Source organism: Pimephales promelas, chromosome 12, assembly GCF_988280905.1.
Source record: "Pimephales promelas chromosome 12, fPimPro1.hap1.1, whole genome shotgun sequence".
Taxonomy (NCBI): Eukaryota; Metazoa; Chordata; class Actinopteri; order Cypriniformes; family Leuciscidae; genus Pimephales; species Pimephales promelas.
Window position 1 is genome coordinate 34,961,907 of NC_142780.1, and position 22,369 is coordinate 34,984,275.

The window sequence follows — 22,369 nt, forward strand, 5'->3', positions numbered from 1 at the left end:
TGGCGATTTCACAATCTCACACGAGCAAGGTTTCTACAGTCTTGCTCAACTTTCATAATGAGTTGTTTTTAGATGCTTATTGGGTTTTTATTGTGCATGTAAACGCTCTCAACGAGAAGCAGCGTTTCCTCGCGGCGTGTTTGGAGCGCGAGGTCATCACAGCACAGATGGTTTGTCTCTTTTTCTTTCTCTGCACTTTTTCTCGCTCACTTCCTGCGTTTTTTTTCACGTCCTCCGAGTCCTTTGATTTCCCAGCAGCTCTTCTGTGGCCAGCTGGACGTTCTCCAAAAACCTGCACCCACCCTCCTGGTTTAAAGCGCCGTCTCCTCATCTTGAGATTTATGCCGCAATTATATTATGTAACATTTTCAGATACGGTGTCAAGCTATCAAACACGTGCATGTGGTTTCGATATGGCATGGCTATTGACATCAGAGCATAACTTACTGCGACTGATTGGCCTGGTGTCGTGTAATAAAGAAGAGCGTATCAGGTTTCTAAAGTGCGTGTCACTTGTCTGGGCTTTAAGTGAAATTGATTTAGGAGCCTTATCTACAGCTGGCCGCAAAGACGATAGTGAATCGAAAGTGATTTTCTGCTTGTGTAACAGCGGCGCCTGCAGCAGGTTCGAGTCGTGGAAGAATCAGACACCAGAGACGAGAGCGATAGGCGCCGGTATATCAGTCCGAGAAGATCTGATAAATGGACGAATGAATGCAGCAGTCGGAGCTGAGAGCATCCGTGTAATTTCACTATACCTCATCTAAGGCCGAGATGCTCGAAGACCACCCATATCCTGTGCATAAAACACGAGTCGAGTCGAATACATTTCTTTATCCGATGAGAAGACATGCACACAAACAAGGATGGAAACCCATTTACTGAATGAATCCCTTAAGGGTCAGTATAACGCCCTTTTCACAATGTAAAATATGTGAAAAGAGTGTGAATGTGAAGTTTTAGCTCAAAATACCCCACAGATATTTTTAAATGTCATGTTAAAATTGTCACTTTTTGAGGCTGAGCAAAAACGCACCGTTTTTGTGTCTGTCCCTTTAAATGCAAATGAGCTGCTGCTCTTAGACCAGGAGGCGGAGCCAATGGTTAGTTGATGAGTTAATGTAACTCATGAGTCATTAATTAGCATATTCTGTCATGATAATCTATAAATAGCGTTCCCGGGGGCGGGGTTTATGTAAATTCCTTGCATGTTTCATTTTTAAAAACGTTTCTTGACTTCATTTTTTTTTTTCTAAATTGAATATAATTTTTTATTCCAGATGGGCTTAAAGTTAGTGATGTCACTAACCCGGGAGGAATGTCGTGTAGTTCGCAGCTTTAGATAACCGACCAAAATAAATAAACAACCTGCAATTGTTACCTTGTCGAGATGTTTCTAGCTTATTTGACCCATCAAAATGAGTTTTGTTGGTATACATTTATGCATGTAGGAGGTTGGTTCTGGGATTATCTACTATTTTTGACTTCTTTAATTTAGAGGTTACCATTTATTTTTTTTTAATTTAGGGAATCAAACCCTTCGGTTTCCTTTAACAATCCCCTCCACACTTTTAAATAAGTAAAACTACTCAAATTTAAGTCAATGCATTATCAAATTTTATTTTAAGTAAATACTGAACAAAAACAATACTACTTTTATTAACGTTTAAATTATTTTTTAATTAAAAAAAATAATATAAAAAATATATAATAAATATATAATATATAAAAAATAATAAAATATACCACGGATAAAATTCAAAAAGAATTGAACATTTAAACTCTAATATGATTCCTTTTTACTTTTTAGTACTTTTGAGGAACTAAATATAAAGAAACTTTATTACTATAAATTTTAAATATATTTTTAAAAAACTTCAAATAACACAATACTATTTAGAAGCATTTTATTTATTTTAAAATAAAGTATAAAGTTTGTGAGGAAATAACTTGAAGCATCACTGTCAGTCGAGACGCTGCGGCTGATATGCACAGACTCAGGTAATTCACACACACACTTAATCTCTCTCTCTCTGTCTCTAAAAACTGGATTAATAACTGCATCAGATTGATATCAATGTCTCAAGTCTCCATTACTAGCTCTAAAATGACGTTTTGGAATTAGAAACATGAAATGCGTAAGAAATTAGTCCTACACAAAAGCGTTTTAAAGGACAAAAACAAATATCCTGAAATAAAACATGAACAATGTCTTGAAGTGTGGTAACCCTATAAGCTGATTAATTGGCTCCAGCACAATTGAATTATTAGAAAATAAGGCACACCCGATGTATTTAGTTTCCAGTAAATGCTTAGTTTTTACAGCAAAACTCTAAATATGGATGTTTGTTATGAAATATAGGTTTAATCTACTTATTTTTTCCCAAAGAAAGAGAATCCCAGGCTGATCTGTCGCCCATAACTCCTGTAATTTCAGCAGACCTTTCTGAGTGTATCATTTTGATTTGGGTTCTCATCTAATCCTCGGTGGAAGTTGTTTTGCCCTCCTCCTTCCCGCCGTGTTGATTAAAGTGTGTGTGTGTGTGTGTGTGTGAAATTGCGTTGGCCTTTAACTGGATCCAGACTGTGCGTTCGCTCCTCAACCACATGTCGTGTTTCTGCTGAAGCCCCCGAGGGCCGCGGTTTATCACGCCGTCCGACGGGTAACAGAGTTGACATTCAGTACGCCGCTGGGTTGAGTGAGGCTAATAAAACTGGTTTTCCGTTCTCTCTCTCTTCTTCAGATGGACCAGGTTCAGAAAGCTGTTTTACATCACACGTTCAGCGCTTCGGCCTCGGCTAAAAGGAAAGGGGTCTCGTGTGGCGTGTGCCAGCTGAGGTTTAACTCACAGGTGAGTGTGTGTTCACCCCCTGACCTAAAACTACAGATATCATCATCCAACACAGTCGAGATGATGCCATAAAGCCAGTTTTACAGGTCGTTTAATTGCTTTGATTGTGTGTTAGTTGTATTATCACTTTCTGCATCTGTTTATGAATATTAAAGGAGTAGTTCACTGTTTTGCTGATAAAAAAAAAAAAAAACTTTTGTTGATAATTTTCATCCAAGATATCCATGTCTTTATTTCTTCAGTCAAAAAAAAAAAAAAGGTTTTTTGAATTTTTCTCCATATAATAGACTTCAATGGGGTCCAAACGGTTCAAGGTCCAAATGAGAGTTTCAGCGCAGCTTCAAAGGGCTTTAAATGACACCAGATGATGAATAAGGGTCTTATCAAGCGAAACGATCGGCTATTTAATTAACAAATAACAAAGTTTAAGTTTTATAAGCTCAAATGCTCGCCTTGCTCTGTTCTGTGATGTGCGTTCGTGACTCTCCTGTTCGAACTCGTTCATCAAAATGAACAAATCTTTTTTCGAGTCATTTCATTCGTTGAATGAACCAAATGACTCGAAAAAAGATTTGTTCATTTTGACCCTTATTCATCGTCTGGAATCGTTTAAAGCCCTTTGAAGCTGCACTGAAACTCTCATTTGGACCTTGAACCATTTGGACCCCATTGAAGTCCATTATATGGAGAAAATCCTGGAATGTTTTAATTTCTTTTCAGACTACATTGTTCCTACTATTTTGGTCAACCTACTACATTGGTCACACTGTCTGTTTTTGATTCACTATAAAGAAACTTACGGTGAGAATCATGTTTTAAGAATCGTTAGTTTCATGAATTGGGCTACACTGGTTGTGCATTGTTTTTAACGTATAATAAAGAATCAATTCAGAAGAGTCATTTGTTTTAGGAATCAATATACATTTAAAGTATTGATACACTGTGTGTAAAATAAGGGATCCATTTATACTGTGAGAAATGACCGTCCAGCCATCTATTATGCTGAGACTATAGACATGCACTGACTATATTCATTGAAGGTGACTTTGAAATGGCCAAGAGGACAATTTTTTTTTCGTCCTCCATCCATCCGTCGTTTTCAATTCAGGAGAACGTCTCTTCAGGAGAGACATTTAATCCAAATATGATTATTTAAAACAGCACTGCCCATATCCTCTCTCATTTACGCCGTCACTGACAGATATTAAGCTGTAATATCCGCAAGACTGAGGCCTATCAAAACAGTAATCACAGCTCATCATGGGCATCCGTCAGAACCGTGTGATAGGATGAAGGGGCGGGGCTTCGTTTGACCATTCACAGCTCCTGTAGCTCTCCAGTAGCCAATCACAGAGAGCGTCTGGGAGAGTTTATGCATTCAAATCACAGTGAAAGCTCATTATCATTGGTCGTTTGGGCTCCAGCTTCCAATCAGCTCCAATCTGAGCACGGGAAGCCTTTACATGGCACGTTTTCAAAAAAATAAATGGCTTCTGGAGAGTTACAGAGTCTAGCCAGACGTTCTGGGTGACTTTTGAAAAATGACATTTGGTTTTCATATATCGCCACTGGTCTATTTGAATATGAGACACTTGGTTATGGATTCTTCTGGCTGTATGAATTATAAATGAAGAGTTCAGATGCAAAAGCCTCTAAATGCCATTTGAAATTTTCTTCTTTAATGATGATTTTTATCAAACTTGTATATTTAAGTTTGGTGATTTCACTTAAATGGCAATGATAATTACCTATTAATTGTTATTTAAGTGAAATTACTGAACTTAAATATACACTCTAAAAAATGCTGGGTTTTAACCCAATTTTGGGTGAAATATGGACAAACCCAAAATGTTGGGTTAAAAATGTAATGTAAAAATTTAACCCAACGGCTGGGTTAGTCCATATTTGACCCAAAGTTGGGTTAAAACAACCCAGCATTTTTTAGAGTGTACAAGTTTGATAAAAATCATCATTAAAGAAGAAAATTTCAAATGGCATTTAGAGGCTTTTGCATCTGAACTCTTCAAATATAGTTTATAATGGCAGAGGAGAGAAACCTAGACAATTGTTGAAGAGATTCTGCTCGTTGCTGCCGAACACAGGCTGTGTCTGTTATGTCCTGTGGCCGTGATGGATGGTGCACTCAAAAAATTGCTGGGTTGTTTGGGTCAAATATGAACAAACCCAAATGTTGGGTCAAATATGAACATACCCAAATGTTGGGTAAAAAATCCAATAGAAAAAATTACAGTTAAAAGTGAAAGTTGAAGGTGGGTTAAAATTTGAAATTACATTTTTAACCCAACATTTGGGTTCGTCCATATTTCACCCAAATTTGGGTTCAAACAACCCAGTATTGTATAGAGTGTGTGTGTGTGTGTGTGTGTGTGTGTGTGTGTATATATGAAGAGTTCAGATGCAAAAGCCTCTAAATGCCATTTGAAATTTTCTTCTTTAATGATGATTTTTATCAAACTTGTATATTTAAGTTCAGTAATTTCACTTAAATAACAATTAATAGGTAATTATCATTGCAATTTAAGTGAAATCACTGAACTTAAATATACAAGCTTGATAAAAAATTATCATTCTAGAAGAAAATTTCAAATGGCACTTAGAGGCTTTTGCATCTGAACTCTTCATATATTCTGTTTGTAGCTTTTCTCTTTTAACACTGTACCGACACAACATAACATTTAACATAACAATCATTAATTAAGTAAAAAAAATAATTAATTAAATAGTAATTTTATGTCTATTCAATGTTTTCATCTGCAACAGTAATTTAATATCTTTGATAAATCTATCAATAAATATTGATTCAATGTGATCTTGCAAACTTTAATTGCACCAGTCAAACAGCACAGACGTCTGTGAATAAGGTGCAATCTATAATGAGCTTCATTTACATATAAAGGAGACATGTTTGTGTCGGAAAGAATGACAATGACTTTAATTAAACATTCACAATGTTAATTCAGCGCATTTAGAGCCTGGTTAAAACTGGAATGATGAAATAATCAGCATATCATATAATTAGACTATTATTTTCAGTTGATTGACAGTCCTACTTCTCATTCATGCATTACCAAGTTATATATAATTAAATAACCCAATAGTAATGCATCTTATGCTTACTCATTACATCATAATCTCAGAAGAATGTAATCGCTAAACTCAACTGAAATCAATAGGGAGTCGAGTCTCCCGTTTGAAGAGTGATATTTGTGTGTTCCCTATATAGGCAGCTTACTAGGTTTGGCCTAGTCTGAGTGATGGTGTGGTTTAAAGTGTGTGACAGAGAAGAAAAGATCTGTACGTGTGAGGTTATTATCCCCATAGTCCCGTACATTACACTTCCAGCTCACGAGGATGACTTTCAGGAAAACTGTGACACTTTACTACACTAATGTTCATTAGTTAGCAATACATTTATTACAGTATTTATTAATCTTTATTCATAGTGCATTAACTAATGTTAACAAAATGAGTTCATGCACAGTGAAATTAATATTATAAATGCACAAATCTGTTCATATCCGCGTGCATGAACACACTTGCTTTCACCTTCAAACCAGATTTATCATGGCTCAGTTTGACCAGGCCACACACACACACACACCGTTAGCGTTTTTGTTCAGTGAGTGTTATAAAAATTATAGAATAAATAAATAAATAAAATAAGAAATAATAATAATATATATATATTTTTAAATCATGAATAATTATATTTATTTGAATCATTCGACTGAAACATTTTAAATTAGGAATAATAAAAAATGTATTTATTATTTATTACTGTCCATAGCATAATTTATAAGCTAGTCTATGACTCAGATTTGGTGCTTGTTTTTTTTTAAGCTTTTACTTTAATATCGTGCAAACAACGTATTTCATAACATTCCTCTCAAGATGCATTTCTTTCCAACACCAGCTTGCTTGCCAGAGAGGTAATTTTATAAGGACATTAAGGGCAGATATACTGTTATGAAAAGCAATAAGACATCATGACAGATCAGTCTTCTTTTGATATATTGTATTTGTACAAATAGCATTGTGGGATATGGATCATAATCATATAGATTAATATCACGGGGGTTTGTAAGTAACACATCATTTGAGCGGGATAGTGTTATGAAAATAGCTTTAACGCCAAGATAAATGGGGTGTTTCTCGACACCTTCCAGCTATTGGTTTCGTCGGTCAATCACAGGGAAGAATGCAGTGAAACTTGATAAATGTCATGTGTAATCTGTGCCGCAATCAAGCATTCAGTAAAGGCACGACACGGATGAGGAGTCACAGGGAGGGCCGAGAGCAAACGCCCCAGCTAGGAGAAAGCGAGTGAGCCTTTAACTGAGTCCAATCAATCAATCAACCAATCAATCAATCAAGGCCACAGGACATAACAGACACAGCCTGTGTTCGGCAGCAACGAGCAGAAGCTCTTCAACAACTGTCTAGGTTTCTCTCCTCTGCCATTATAAACTGAATTTATAATTCATACACTTGAAAAAATCCATAACCAAGTGCCTCATATTCATGTGAGTAACAAAACTTAGAAATAAAAAAAATACGAATTGTTTATTCAATTTTCTGTCCGTCCGGACTGGCTGACTCACTCACTGACTCACTGACTCACTCACTGACTCACTCACTCACTGACTCACTCACTCACTGACTCACTCACTCACTGACTCACTGACTCACTGACTCACTCACTGACTCACTCACTGACTCACTCACTGACTCACTCACTCACTGACTCACTCACTGACTCACTCACTGACTCACTCACTCACTGACTCACTCACTCACTCACTGACTCACTCACTGACTCACTCACTGACTCACTCACTGACTCACTGACTCACTCACTCACTGACTCACTCACTGACTCACTGACTCACTCACTGACTCACTGACTCACTCACTCACTCACTGACTCACTCACTCACTCACTGACTCACTCACTCACTCACTCACTGACTCACTGACTCACTCACTCACTCACTCACTGACTCACTCAATCACTCACTGACTCACTCACTCACTCACTCACTCACTCACTGACTCACTCACTCACTGACTCACTGACTCACTGACTCACTGACTCACTCACTCACTCACTCACTCACTCACTCACTCACTCACTGACTCACTCACTCACTCACTCACTGACTCACTCACTGACTCACTCACTCACTCACTCACTGACTCACTCACTCACTCACTCACTCACTCACTCACTCACTCACTGACTCACTCACTCACTCACTCACTCACTCACTCACTCACTGACTCACTCACTCACTCACTCACTCACTGACTCACTGACTCACTCACTCACTCACTGACTCACTCACTGACTCACTCACTCACTCACTCACTGACTCACTGACTCACTCACTCACTCACTCACTCACTGACTCACTCACTCACTCACTGACTCACTCACTCACTCACTGACTCACTCACTCACTCACTCACTCACTCACTCACTCACTCACTGACTCACTCACTCACTCACTCACTGACTCACTCACTCACTCACTGACTCACTCACTGACTCACTGACTCACTCACTCACTCACTGACTCACTCACTCACTCACTCACTCACTGACTCACTCACTCACTCACTCACTGACTCACTCACTCACTCACTGACTCACTCACTCACTCATTTACTGACTCACTGACTCACTCACTCACTCACTGACTCACTCACTGACTCACTCACTCACTCACTCACTGACTCACTGACTCACTCACTCACTCACTCACTCACTGACTCACTCACTCACTCACTGACTCACTCACTCACTCACTGACTCACCCACTCACTCACTGACTCACTCACTCACTCACTGACTCACTCACTCACTCACTGACTCACTCACTCACTCACTGACTCACTCACTCACTCATAACTGACCTTATATTATATATATATATATATAGTATATGTATTATATTTATTTATTTATGTAAATATGTTATATTATATATAAATTAATTAATATATAATGTACTGTATATATATATATATATATATATATATATATATTAAGACAGGTGTATTATAATTTTAACAAATATTTGTCAATATAATTTAATTATCTGTAGAAGTACAATTCAATTGTGCAATTATTATAGTGATCAATTTAATGTAACTATTTAATTTGCAATAAATATGAAAGAACCTAATTAACAATACTTTATATATTTTAAAATATTTTAGTATTAAGTTATATGTGCCTCATGGTATATATAAAAATTAGGGCTGTCAAACGATTAATCGCGATTAATCACATCCAAAATAAAAGTTTGTGTTTACATAATATATGTGGGTGCACTGCGTATAATTATTTTATATATATATATATATATATATATATATATATATATATATATATATATATATAAAAATATTTATATTTATATATAATTTAAATATATAAAAATCGATATACAGTATATACATGAAAATATTTCTTAAATATATACAATATATATAAAATAATTATACACGGTGCACCCACATATATTATGTAAACACAAACTTTTATTTTGGATGTGATTAATCGCGATTACTCGTTTGACAGCCCTATATATATATATGTATATCTTATATCAAAATATAACAGGTTCCCGTCCCTATCAACCAACATTTGTACATTTTAAATTCCTTTCTCCAATGTTTCACAGCATCTTGTGTGAATTAGGTTTTTTTTTTCCGTTTCATTGTCCAGCTCATCACCTGTGGTGCCTCCACATCTGCAGCATAAGTCTGCGGCTCATTAGGCTTTGGATCAGATCCAGAGAGTCCACACATATTGTGCAGCATCTCTGTGCTTTACGGATAGGATTCACACACTTTCACACACCGAGAGCTGTATTTGGGCTGGGTTAAAGATGGCCGCCTCCGCCCAATCCCCCTCACAGATGCATGGGTTCTGCTCGCTGGTTTGATGTGGACACACGTGAGCTTGTTTGCCCATGACGGCTCAGAGTCTGGTCTGATGTTGCTAACACCTGGTCTGGGCTGGCCCTCTCCACGGGTTGGCCTGTTTTGTGTTTTCTAGAGCCAGGCATTGGCCCACTACAAAGGCACCAAACACGCCAAGAAGCTGAAATCCTTGGACGCGCCCAAATGCCTCAAACACAAGAGTTCCCCGCTCGGCAGAGAAAACGCCAGCAAGGATCCTCCTAAGAGCCTTTCTCCCTCCACCGGGAACACTGACGGAAAAGGTAAGAGAAGAGGCGTATTTAATGCTTGAAAACATCACTGTTTCTGCGGCTCATGCTTGCTTGAATGAACTCCTAACCCTAAATATGAGACTGCGACAAACATAAATGATGACTCGGATCTTGTGGCTTTGAAGCAAAGCGCGTTGTTTCTTTTTTAAAGTGCTTTTTTAATGATTGGCGGATGATAAAACGGCAAAAAAAATAAATTAATTAAGACTTGAGGTGCATCACATTTAGCGTTGTTCAGGTCGCTGGTAAAACAGAAAACCGTTGCAATCGTTTAATGCAATGTTTTAGTAACACAACGTGTCTCATTGGAGTCAAAATGTATTTAATTGCACCAAAAAAAATGTTTTTTTCTAGGGCTGTCAAACGATTAATCGCGATTAATCGCAGCTAAAATAAAAGTTTGTGTTTACATAATATATGTGTGTGTGTACTGTGTATAATTATTTTATATATATAAATACACACACATGCTTGTATATATTTAATATATATTTATATGTAGATTTATATATATAATGTATATTGTATGTAAATAAAAATATTTTATATATAAATAATATTTTTTTCTTAAATATACAAGCAAGTGTGTGTATTTATATATATATATATATATATATACAAAATAATTATACACAGTGCACCCACATATATTATGTAAACACAAACTTTTATTTTGGATGCGATTAATCACGATTAATCGTTTGACAGCCCTAATTTTTTCATCCATTTTTCAAAGATTTATTGAAAGTAAAATAGCAAAATAAGCAGACTTGAGGTATAGTCACATACATTTACCATCGGTTGGCAAAATTTGAATGTGATGATAGTGATAAACATACAATACACATCCGAAGCAATTCTGCTGGCTAGCAAACCAACCAACCCTGAATACATCATCAAAATGATGATTCATATAGTAAAAGCTGTACTCAGTTGCAACTAAAAAAATTAAACTTGCGAAATGCAATGAATGAAGAACTAAAGAAAATCTCATCCATGGTTACTGTTTCCAGCCGAAATCACTGCTGTCCAACAGCCTCTTAATAATGGGCAATTTTATACTATTGACGCTTTGCTAAGATACGAATCTCCATGCAGAACATCTAAGCTTGAATCTGAAAGGAAATTTGAATTTGCACATCAAAGTCCATCAGGCGAAATTCTGAAATGACTGGATTTTGCTCATGAAATTGAATGTAATGTTAAAGGAACACTCCGTCTTTTTTGGACTTTAGCTTATTCACCGTGTCCCCCAGAGTTAGATTAGTCCATAATACCCTTTTCATCTCTGTGTGTGCTGTAACCCTGTTTGACGCACCCACCGCTAGCCTAGCTTAGCACAAAGACTGGATATAAATGGCTACAGCTAGCATACTAATCCTAATAATAAGAATAAGCTAAATATGAGATGGTAGGTTGGTCTTCACTTCATATAAGAAGGTACAAACACTGGCTCATATTTGTATACAAGGCATTAGTCGGCCAGCTTCCTCAATATATGAATAGTTTATTAACTTTTAATAGTCAAGGGTATAATCTACGTCCAAGTAGATATATTCTTTTAAATGTTCCTTTAATGAAGATTTATTTATAGTGCATCAGCTGCTTGGAATGAGATCCAAAGTTCATTGAAACTTAATGAGTTCAAGCTACATTTAAACAAATTATTCAAATCTGTCTGCACTTGCTCTTAACATTTAATCTTGTTTTATTTTTGTATATGTGTGTGTTGTGTAATCTGTTTTATGTAGTTATGTATATTGTGTGCTGCTATTTTGGCCAGGGCTCACTTGTAAATGAGATATTTATCTAAATGTGACTATTTCCCTGGTTAAATAAAGAATAATAATAAAAAAAAGTCCAAAAGTCCAAAAAAGTCGGAGTGTTCCTTTAAATGTTGAGCACACCTTTCCATCGAGTCAAATCTAAAGATCAGCAGCCGGTTGCAAAGAAACACCTGAGGGTTTTCTGCTTTCGTTGATCTGGTCCCAGAATATCCGAAACTTGAGTGTTAATTCAACCTGGGCCAGTAAAAGCCACCCAGAAACGGTACGAAAAATGCACGGATCTGCTTGAGTTCTGCTGTTCAGTGCAACAGAGGAAACATTCATCATATTTCCCTGGACAAGAGTTGACCTCCACTTCTATTTCTGTCACAAAGATCTCTCTCTGAACTGGAAACAAGAAATATCTTCCAAGAATCGGCTTAAAGGCCATAATTTCTATCCTAGGCTAGGCGTCTCTCAGTACTTTAGTTGATGTTGCACCAGTACAAACTTCATATTCATGTGCGCCGGTGGAAATTAGCTTGACGCTCACTTCAGGTTCTGCTTTTCCTTGACCTCTCCTGGTCTCGATGTTTTTCCCGAGTGAAGAGAGGTTATATATCGCTCTCGTGGTTCATTAGGACTCGTTCTGCTGTTTCAGATGATACAAAGCAAACAGCATCCTCCTGTGTGTGTGTAGCGATCCAGGGGTTGGCTGTATTCTCTGCAGGATTACAGCTGGATCAGGCGGCTGGAGTTTAATGGCACAAAATTGTGTACGCAAGCACATCGTGAGATTAGTTGCACTCAACACATGTCTGGAACCTGTTCTGGAACCAGTAATTTACTCCACTTCTTTTTCTTGTTCTGCTTGTTTAAGCCCAGCAGTCGAGTTCGCCCAATAAAAAAGTCTATTTGTACTCAAACACCTGGTGTAATCTAATTTGCGGCTCTTTAAAGCAAAAGTGTAGCCTGAAGTTAGGTTTGTCTTGTAAAGCAATGAGCCGGATGACGTGCCTTTAGATGCAACAATAAACACATAAACACTAAAGATGCACTAGTGTCAGCAGTTTGTGTGTTGTGCAATATTTATAATAACATGTGTCTGTTGCCAGCAGGTCTTGTCAACGCTTTGGGGTGAATTCACTAAATAGTTGCAACAGTTACTGCAAAAAAATGCATTTTTTTGTGCAATTTTTTCTTTAAAAACAAATAGTTTTTAGGGCTGTCAAACGATTAATCGCGATTAACTGCATCCAAAAAAAAAAAGTTTGTGTTTACATAATATATGTGTGTGCACTGTGTATAATTATTTTCTGTATATATATATATATATATATATATATATATATATATATATATATATATATATATATATACAGTATATAAATACACACACATGCTTGTATATTTAAGAAAAAAAATATTATTTATATATAAAATATTTATATTTATATATAATATAAATTATATATAAATCTATATACAATATACATGAAAATATTTCATAAATATATACAAGCATGTGTTTGTATTTATATATATATATATATATATAATTATACACAGTGCACCCACATATATCAATGTAAACACAAACTTTTATTTTGGATGCGATTAATCGCTTGACAGCCCTAATAGTTTTAAATCTTCTTTTGTTTTATTGAAGTCAAAATGTATCCAGTAGTGTTCAAAAGTGATGTCCAACCTTGGAAAAGAGTGACATCTTTAAAAAGTAAACATTTCGTCAGCATATTGCGTTATTGTGCTTGCAGTCGATTGTTTAATTTGTGATAATAACGCAATAAAACATGACAATTTGTCCAGACATCAGTTTTGGCCAGGCTGTCGTAACAGAGAAATTGTGAAAACATGCCAAAACAAGAGAGAACCAACGAAATATTAATTACTGATTATGTTGTAGTCAATGTATGATTTTTCCTGAGTTTTTTTTAAATCTGTTGCTGTAGTGTCTTTTTCCTAAAATAATTTTGTCAGATACCAAGTTTAGTGTTTTAAAGCAACATAAATACATCACTTTTGGCCACTTTTATGTGTAAAAACAAAAATGTATCACTTTTTCTATTAACATCCTTTTGCATTTACTTTTATTATTTCTTTGCATACATTGTTTGTTTAATACAGTTTTGTCTTCTGCTTCATGCATCATTATTTTGACTGCATGGCAATCCAGTTTAAACAGGCACTAAATGTGCTAAAATAAGGATGCACTGTATTTAAAGGTGCTATATGTAGTTTTTAGCGGCCTCTATCGGTGATGTTTCAGATTGCAACCAATGTTTCCAAGAGCGCTTGTGCTCAAAAACAAGAGCGATCACTCATGGTACAATAGGGCTAGGTAATAAATATCGATTTCTCGATACTAATCGATTCTCATTTTTACGAACCGATATCGATTCTTAAATCTCAAGAATCGATTAGTCATCCTGTTTCATTTGAATGAATGGGACATTGTATCGTGGCTGCGCACATCCAAAAAATCGCAATAATCTTTGTCCTTTGTTACTATTGATATGAAACAAAGTCTCAATTTTCAAATTACGTCCATTTTCCTTGGAAATTCAAAAACATAAATAGTGTTTTGTCGCGGTGGCGTGAGATCGCTCTGGAGAAGCAGCAGCGCTGATCTCTCTTCCGGCTTAATAATACCAGTCACAGCGCCAAATAAACATGAATGAGCATCTGAAAGTGTGTTAAAGATAGAGTACAACTTATCCAAATCTGTATCACGTCACATTGATTCACTCAATCAGCGTTTCAACCGTGGAAAGACGTCAGTTAAACAGCTTGTAATCAATGTATCGTCATATTTACCTCAGAAAACCCACATAAACTCGTTAGTCAGATAGAAAAAATAACTCTAGAGAGGAGCATTTTGCTAAATATATACACCATATTACATATGCATTATAATCTTAATGTTCTTCAATATTTAATGCATATTTGAATAAATCTGGCAAGTTTTTATGACAGCCACCATTTAAATGTTTATATTTCATATAATCTTCTTATTATAAAAATAAATTAAAGTGTAATTTAAGTGTTTGTATAGCTACAAAACAGTTCATTATTACCTTAATATTAGGCTAATGAAGTCTATAGGCTACAACTAGACTCCCATAGTTTACAGCATTAGTTAAGAGATTTGATTTCCTTGAGAAAATTTGCCATTTATTGTAACTCATATCCAAAATAATCGAAATCGAATCGAATTGCAAGCTTGTGAATCGAAATCGAATCGAATTGTGAAATTTGTCTCAATACCCAGCCTTTTACAACCCCTTCACACACAGGCAATAAAAAAAAAACATTCATTTTAGAAGAAAAGTTACATATAGCACCTTTAAATAAAGTATTTTCTATTCTTTCCAGTGCAAACATGCCTTCTTTCCAATGAGGCTCATATTGATTGTGCCTTAATCATAAACCCTGTGCTATTGTGGAGTTACTCAGCGCAATCACAGTAAAGTACATTTGATTATGATAATGTGCTTGCACTCTTTATTACTCAGAAGAATGGGATTTGCACCAAGTTTCGTGTGTCGCTACGTTTGCGTCATTATCTGATTTGCATAAATGCGTTGTGCTAAAACAACTCATGCACCTCGTGCAAATAAATAGTGCTATCAGCAGGAGCAATTCATTTCAGTCAATTCTCCCCTTTGGATCTCCGGAAAGGAAACGCAGGGATCGGTGACCTACCTCTGCCGTTATCAGGAAGCTAATCGAGCCGGTGTATTGTTTGCATTAATAAGGCTTGCGAATGAAGAAAGGCACCGTGACCCAGCTGAGTACATGATCACGCAGGGCCAGAAACCTCCCGATAAATCACGGCACATCATACCGAACGCAGCACAACACCCGACCGATTCGCTGGGTTTTGCGTTTGTTTGTCAAAATGCCACTCGGTAATGAATATTAATGTGCGGAGATGTCAGAGAGATGAATTGTGGGGGCGTCTGAAAGCTGCATTATCTCCAGTTTATTTGCTGCATGTAATGAATAGCAGAGGCTGAGACACTAATAGATGGGCTTCAGAGAGCAGAAAGAAGCGGCTCGTGGTGTTTAATGTGTTTAATTCAAGGTTGATGTTATTTTTTCTCCCATTAAATAACAGTCAGGATTGGGAAGGGAATCATGTGTGGGAAGCAAGCATGTATGCATTTGACCACATGTTTTGTAGTGGATGGTTCTTCATTATTACGCTCTAAAAATTGCTTGGTTGTTTTTTTAACCCAACTCTGGGTCAAAGCCATTGGGTTACATTTTTTTTATTACATTTTTAACCCAACATTTGGGTTTGTCCATATTTGACCCAAAGTTGGGTTAAAACAACCCAGCTTTTTTAGAGCTTGTCTATAAACTTTGCATGCTAATTATTTTGGACCTGGCAATAAACACAGACTACAGGTCGTACAGGTGTATTTGAGAATGAAATAAAACAAAAAATTGTTTATTTTTTAATTTGAATGTATTCATTCTTCACTGTAAGGTTCACTATAAAAATTGCTGGGTTGTTTTAACCCAACTTTGGGTCAAATATGGACAAACCCAGCCATTGGGTTACACTCTAAAAATGCTGGCTTGTTTTAACTCAACTTTGGGTCAAATATGGACAAACCCAAAATGTTGGGTTAAAATGTAATTAAAAAAATGGAGTTTGTCCGCATTTGACCCAAAGTTTGGTTAAAACAACCTAGCAATTTTTAGAGTGTGGCTATAGTTAATTTTCAACTCCAGTCCATGGTTGGGCCTTTACACTACAACATTTACTAATGTTGTAACAATTTAGCATGGTTTCCACACAGATATGAACTGTTTTCAACATTGGCTTGGCAATAATCACATAAATGTCTTTTTGAGCTGCAAATCCTCATATTAGAGTGCACTCTAAAAATGCTGGGTTGTTTTAACCCAACTTTGGGACAAATATGGACAAACCAAACGTTGGGTTAAAAAATGCAATTAAAAAATGTAACCCAATGGCTGGGTTTGTTCATATTTGACCCAAAGTTGGGTTAAAACAACACAGCAATTTTCAGGGTGTATTAAAAACACCACATACACTCTTAGAAGAAATGGTTCTATTTAGAACCAGAAATGGTTCCATCCCCCGCTTCATATATGGAACTCCAAAATGGTTCTATATAGAATCATTTTTTTTTTTTGTAAAAGGTTCTATTGGCCAAGTATGGAACCCCAGGGTTCTATATAGAACCCAGAGGAACCCTTTTTTTAAGAGTGTATAGAACCTTTTAGGGGTTCCAAATACTTGGCGCTGATAGAACCTTTTAAGGTTCTATATAGAACCTTTTCTTCTAAGAGTGTACACGCATAAACAACATTAAAAGCTGGGTTTTCACCACAGGGGGTCTTGCAATGAAATACATCCTGCTCTTCAGAATTTGCATGCATATAAGCCGTGTAGCTTCTTTTGTTTAATATATTTTTTATGTTTTGTGAAGTCCCTGAAAAAATGCTTTACATTGTTATAGTTAGTATTAGAAGTAAAAGTAGCAGCTTTGTCGAATATTCTGGAAATAATTACTAAATGACAGTGAAAGCTAGTTTACTTTCTATTCCCTACTGCATCTAGAAAAATCGATGCAAGAAAATCCAGAAATGGGGACGCCACAGACTTGTATGATAGAAAAATGGAGCAGAAATAAGAACTTGTCAAAGCTGAAAATAACATCTAATCAGTGAGATGGCAGCTCTGTCTGAGAGTTCGGTCACGGTGCCGTTCTGTGATCTGAGGCTCGAGATGGACAGAGAGATGACAAGATGAGTCAGCTGTGTGTGTGTGTGTGTGTGTGTGCTTCCATCTCTCTGTTCCAGTCCAGTGCTGTAGGAAATGTACCCTGATATTAGCTATTAAAGAGCGGATTGTCAGGGGAGAGACGCCAGAGCTGCACAAAACAGGCAGAAAGAGAAGCAGAAGAGACGAATCACGTGATTCACGAGGAAGAGCACCAGAGTCGTAATTAGGGTTGTAACGGTATACCGGTATGACGGTTTATCGCGATATTGGCATGTACGATTATCATATCGTGCACATTTGCTTATCCGCGGTTAAAAAAAAAAAAAAAAAAAAAAAAAACAGATTTCACCTGCACTGCCGCATGCAACTTCTTTCAGCTTGACTGCTTACTCCATATCCGTACAGCGCTGAAAATGTCCGAGACAGAGGCTGCGAATCTCTATCTCCCGCCAAAAAAATAAATAAAATCTGCAGTATGGGAATATTTTGTAACTTATATCCGAAAAACGATCGTGATGTTGTCCTTGAAGATGGATATCCAGTTTGCAAGATATGTGGACGAAGAGTGGCTGCAAAAGGAGTAAACACGTCGAACATGTTCTCCCATATTCAGGAACACCATCCCTCCGTGAAGATAAAGGTTATTCATAACTTTTATAACTTAACATACTATTTCTGTCATGCTGAGGGAATCCCGGTCTGTCAAAAAGACGCACACATGCGTCTTTTTGCGTTACAAAACAGATGCCACGTAAAATGTGCGATTTAAAAAGATAGATGGATAAATAAAGCAAAATATAGCTATGCAGTAGCCTAAATCAAATCGCGATGTGCGTGTCTGTCTGTGAATATACAACGCAAAAAGACTGGTGTGCAAGCCCCTTCTATATTCAGCGTGTCTCTGAATGAGCAGCGCCGTTTCGTCTAGTAGATCTAGTACACACTCAAGTACGCATGAACATATCTAGACAGAGAACACTTAATGTGCACTTTATAATTATTTTTTTAAAGAATAATCATCAAATACACTGACTGAAACTCATAGGTGTTCAGTAGGTGTTAACGCGGGGTTAAATGTAACACGGACCGTTTACACAGTTCGTCAGGATCAAGCAGGCTGTCTTTCCGCTATTTTTCTCTTGCTGCCAGAAGACGGTCTCCCGCGAATTTGCGGAAAGTTTTGATTATATTTCGTGAAGATACTGGACAGAGTGTTTTGACACCATGAAAGTAATTTTTTTCATCATAGGTTTTTTTCGGTTTCTGAGTTGGGTGTATACGTTTCCAAATCTAACTTTATATTGCCTTAATCACCGTCTTGTTGGCTCAAACATAGCACCGTTTTGAAACATGTCAGCAATTCCTAGCGACTGTTAGCTAGGTTTAAAATATGTAATACACAGCGGGGTTAATTCTAACAGATGGTACAACTAAGCCTCCAAGTGTACAATGATAATCAAATGAAAACGGAGCCACACAACTTTTCAGGTTTAACTTTGTTAGACGTTCACAAACAATGTTGGGATTTAAAATGTTTAAAATTTAGTGTTCTATAAATGATAACTTGTTTATTTATTAAAAATATGGCCTGTTATTAATGCAATAAACCCTTTAAATTTTTATTTTAAGCTAATTTGTATTATCATCATTACTGTTATTAATAATAATAATAATAATAATAATAATAATTGTACATCATGCAGCTGCCACACACAAATCTAATTTAATTGAAATTACAATATTTATAATTTTATTTATTATTATTTATTGCAAAACTATGCAGCCCTTTTCTATGTCTCTATCCATGATATTGATCCATAATAGAAGGATGATTGGATGAGGGATATGGATATCTGTCTATACAGATGCACAAACAATATCAAACTATACAAATAAAATAGTACTGAATTATGTGTGTTACACACAAGTGTTACAACTAACCCCTCTCTCTGTTACAATTAACCCCGCAGGTAAGTTGTAACATTTGCACTTCTGTCACTTTCAGTGCAACTGTACAAAAATGGTAGGTCCTAGAAAAAAACTTTAAGTGTTCATTTGTAGCAGAGATGTGCATGTTGCTTGTGTAAACAAAGTATTAATCTAACCTAATTATTTTTTAATTAATTGAGCCAAAAGCAAAAAGCGTTAGGTTGTGCCCCGCTCTCCCCTACAACCTGGAAAAAAAGAGTTTGGTTTAGCCTATGACTAAAACATATTACTGTTGTGTATAGTTTTTTTGTCCATGTTTTAATTTATTAAACTTCTCTTGTGTAGACAAACTAAAGTTGTTACATTTTATCTGATTGCATTCTCAAAAATACATTTTGTATTCAATCACAGAATCCAGACCAGTTATTTCAGACAACCCAGAATTTCTGAGGAAATAAATATACATTTCATAAAGACTCTATTGAAAAAAACTTTGTTACAATAAACCATGTTCAACCAAAAACAATATCTGTTTTTATTCATTTAAGGGCCATTGTAGCTGATGCTGATTATAATAATGATAGTTTAATATCGTATACCGTGAAACCGTGAAACCGTGATATTTTCTGAGACGATTATCATACCGTGAAAATCTCATACCGTTGCAACCCTAGTCGTAATTACGAGTGGGAAGCTCGGGATTTTCTTTAAGCCCCAAGTTTACGACGAGTTGGGGCCATGTCAATAACAGATGGATGGATGGATGGATGGATGGATAGATAGATGGATAAATTGATGGATGGATGGATGGATGGATGGATAAATTAATAGATGGGTGGATAAATGGATGGATGGATGGATGGATGGATGGATGGATGGATATATGGATGGATATATGGATGGATAAATGGATGGATAAATGGATGGATGGAAAGATGGATAAATTGATGGATGGATATATGGATGGATGGGTGGATGAATGAATGAATGGATGGATGGATGGATAAATGGATGGGTGGATGGATAGATGGATAAATTAATATATGGATGGATAAATTAATGGATGGATGGATGGATTAATGGATGGATGGATGGATGGATAAAGTGATGGATGGATGGATATATGAGTGGATGGATGAATGGATTAATGGATGGGTGGATGGATGAATGAATAAATGGATGGGTGGATGGATGAATGGATAAATGGGTGGATGGATGAATGGATAAATGGATGGGTGGATGGATGAATGGATAAATGGGTGGATGGTTGAATGAATGGATTAATGGATGGGTGGATGGATGATTGGATAAATGGGTGGATGGTTGAATGAATGGATTAATGGATGGATGGATAGATGGATAAATTAATAGATGGATGGATAAATGAATGGATGGATGGATGTATAAATGGATGGATTGATGGATGGATGGATGGATGGATGGATGGATGGATAAATTGATGGATAGATGGATAAATTGATGGATGGATGGATAGATGGATGGATAAATTGATGGATAGATGGATAAATTGATGGATGGATGGATAGATGGATGGATAAATTGATGGATAGATGGATAAATGGATGGATGGATGGATAAATGGATGGGTGGGTGGATGGATGGATGGATGGATAAATGGATAGATGGGTTAATGGATGGGTGGATGGATGAATGGAAAAATGGATGGATTAATGGATGGATGGATGATATATCGATGGATAAACAGATGGCTGGATGGATAAATTGATGGATGGATAAACTGATGGATGGATAAATTGACGGATAAATAAATGCATGGATGGATGCAGCATTAATTAAAAAACAACAATGAAATGTTCACTTTATTTTATCAAGGCCGAGGCTACAGATGTGACGAACTCATGTGAATGAAACCTAGTGTTTTCATTGAAGTTTAGTCAAACCTGATCTGGCACAACAGGATTAAATCTGTCACTCGTCGTCCTAACCAGCCGTGACCGCTTTGAGCAGAAGGACATTTTGTTGATTGCACCATAAAACTTCATGTGCCCAAAATCCCAATCATACATTAAACATCAAATAACGTGTGATTGTCCGTGACTCTGAGCGTCGTGTCACACAGCGGGTGTGTGTTCAGTGAGGACAGATAAATGGCTTGTCACTATAACCTGTGGTGTCGCTGCAGCACAGATGACCTCCTTCAATGGGGTTTCACCGGAGCCATTAATCGTATAAAAGATGGGAAATTTCTAAACGAGACATTTAGAGCAATTAATAAAAAAACATAGGTCTGACAGGAATGTGTAGCCCTCGGGGACTGATTTCACAAGTCAGTGTGATTCATAATGGGGCGTAATGATTATAATTAGAGGGCTTAATCCAGCATCATGGTGAAAATGCAATCAGAACTCGAGGGAACTTTCTGATTAGTTGGTATAATAACGAGGGTGGAAGGATTATGGAGACGTGAGCTTATTACTGCCTGTAATTAAAGAGCAGAGATTGGCAGAGCGTTCAGGTATATCAGGTCTGGAGAGGAAGAGTGATAGAGTGATGCGCTGAACGCATCACTCTATGTATGTAATACATAGAGTGTATTACATACATAGTAATACATGACTTTTAGTGTATGTAAATATGACTTTTAGTGAGGTTTTATTGATGGTTGAAATGGAGAATGGATGAATGAATTAATTGATAGTTGTATTTGAGTGACTAATTATAACATTTTATATTGTATATTTTGTATTGTAATTCAACTGCAGATGGAAACTAGCTTAAGCTAAATCTGGTGCAAAG

At 36.4% G+C, this 22,369-nt stretch overlaps 1 protein-coding gene and 1 pseudogene across 4 annotated transcripts in view; one reads left to right on the top strand and one right to left on the bottom strand.

Annotated features, from left to right (window-relative positions):
- The window catches only part of znf385d (zinc finger protein 385D), a 72,308-nt gene that overhangs the window by 36,571 nt on the left and 13,368 nt on the right, over nt 1-22,369 (top strand). For all 4 annotated transcript variants that reach the window (XR_016145827.1, XM_039688698.2, XM_039688697.2 and 1 more), the window contains exons 3-4: nt 2,745-2,852; nt 9,940-10,105. Coding sequence is in view for 3 of the 4 variants with exons in the window: in XM_039688698.2 (XP_039544632.2) it covers nt 2,745-2,852; nt 9,940-10,105 (274 nt within the window). In the remaining variant the exon portion in view is untranslated. The remainder of the gene's footprint in view (nt 1-2,744; nt 2,853-9,939; nt 10,106-22,369) is intronic.
- LOC148977075 (uncharacterized) lies at nt 20,333-21,387 on the bottom strand (annotated as a pseudogene).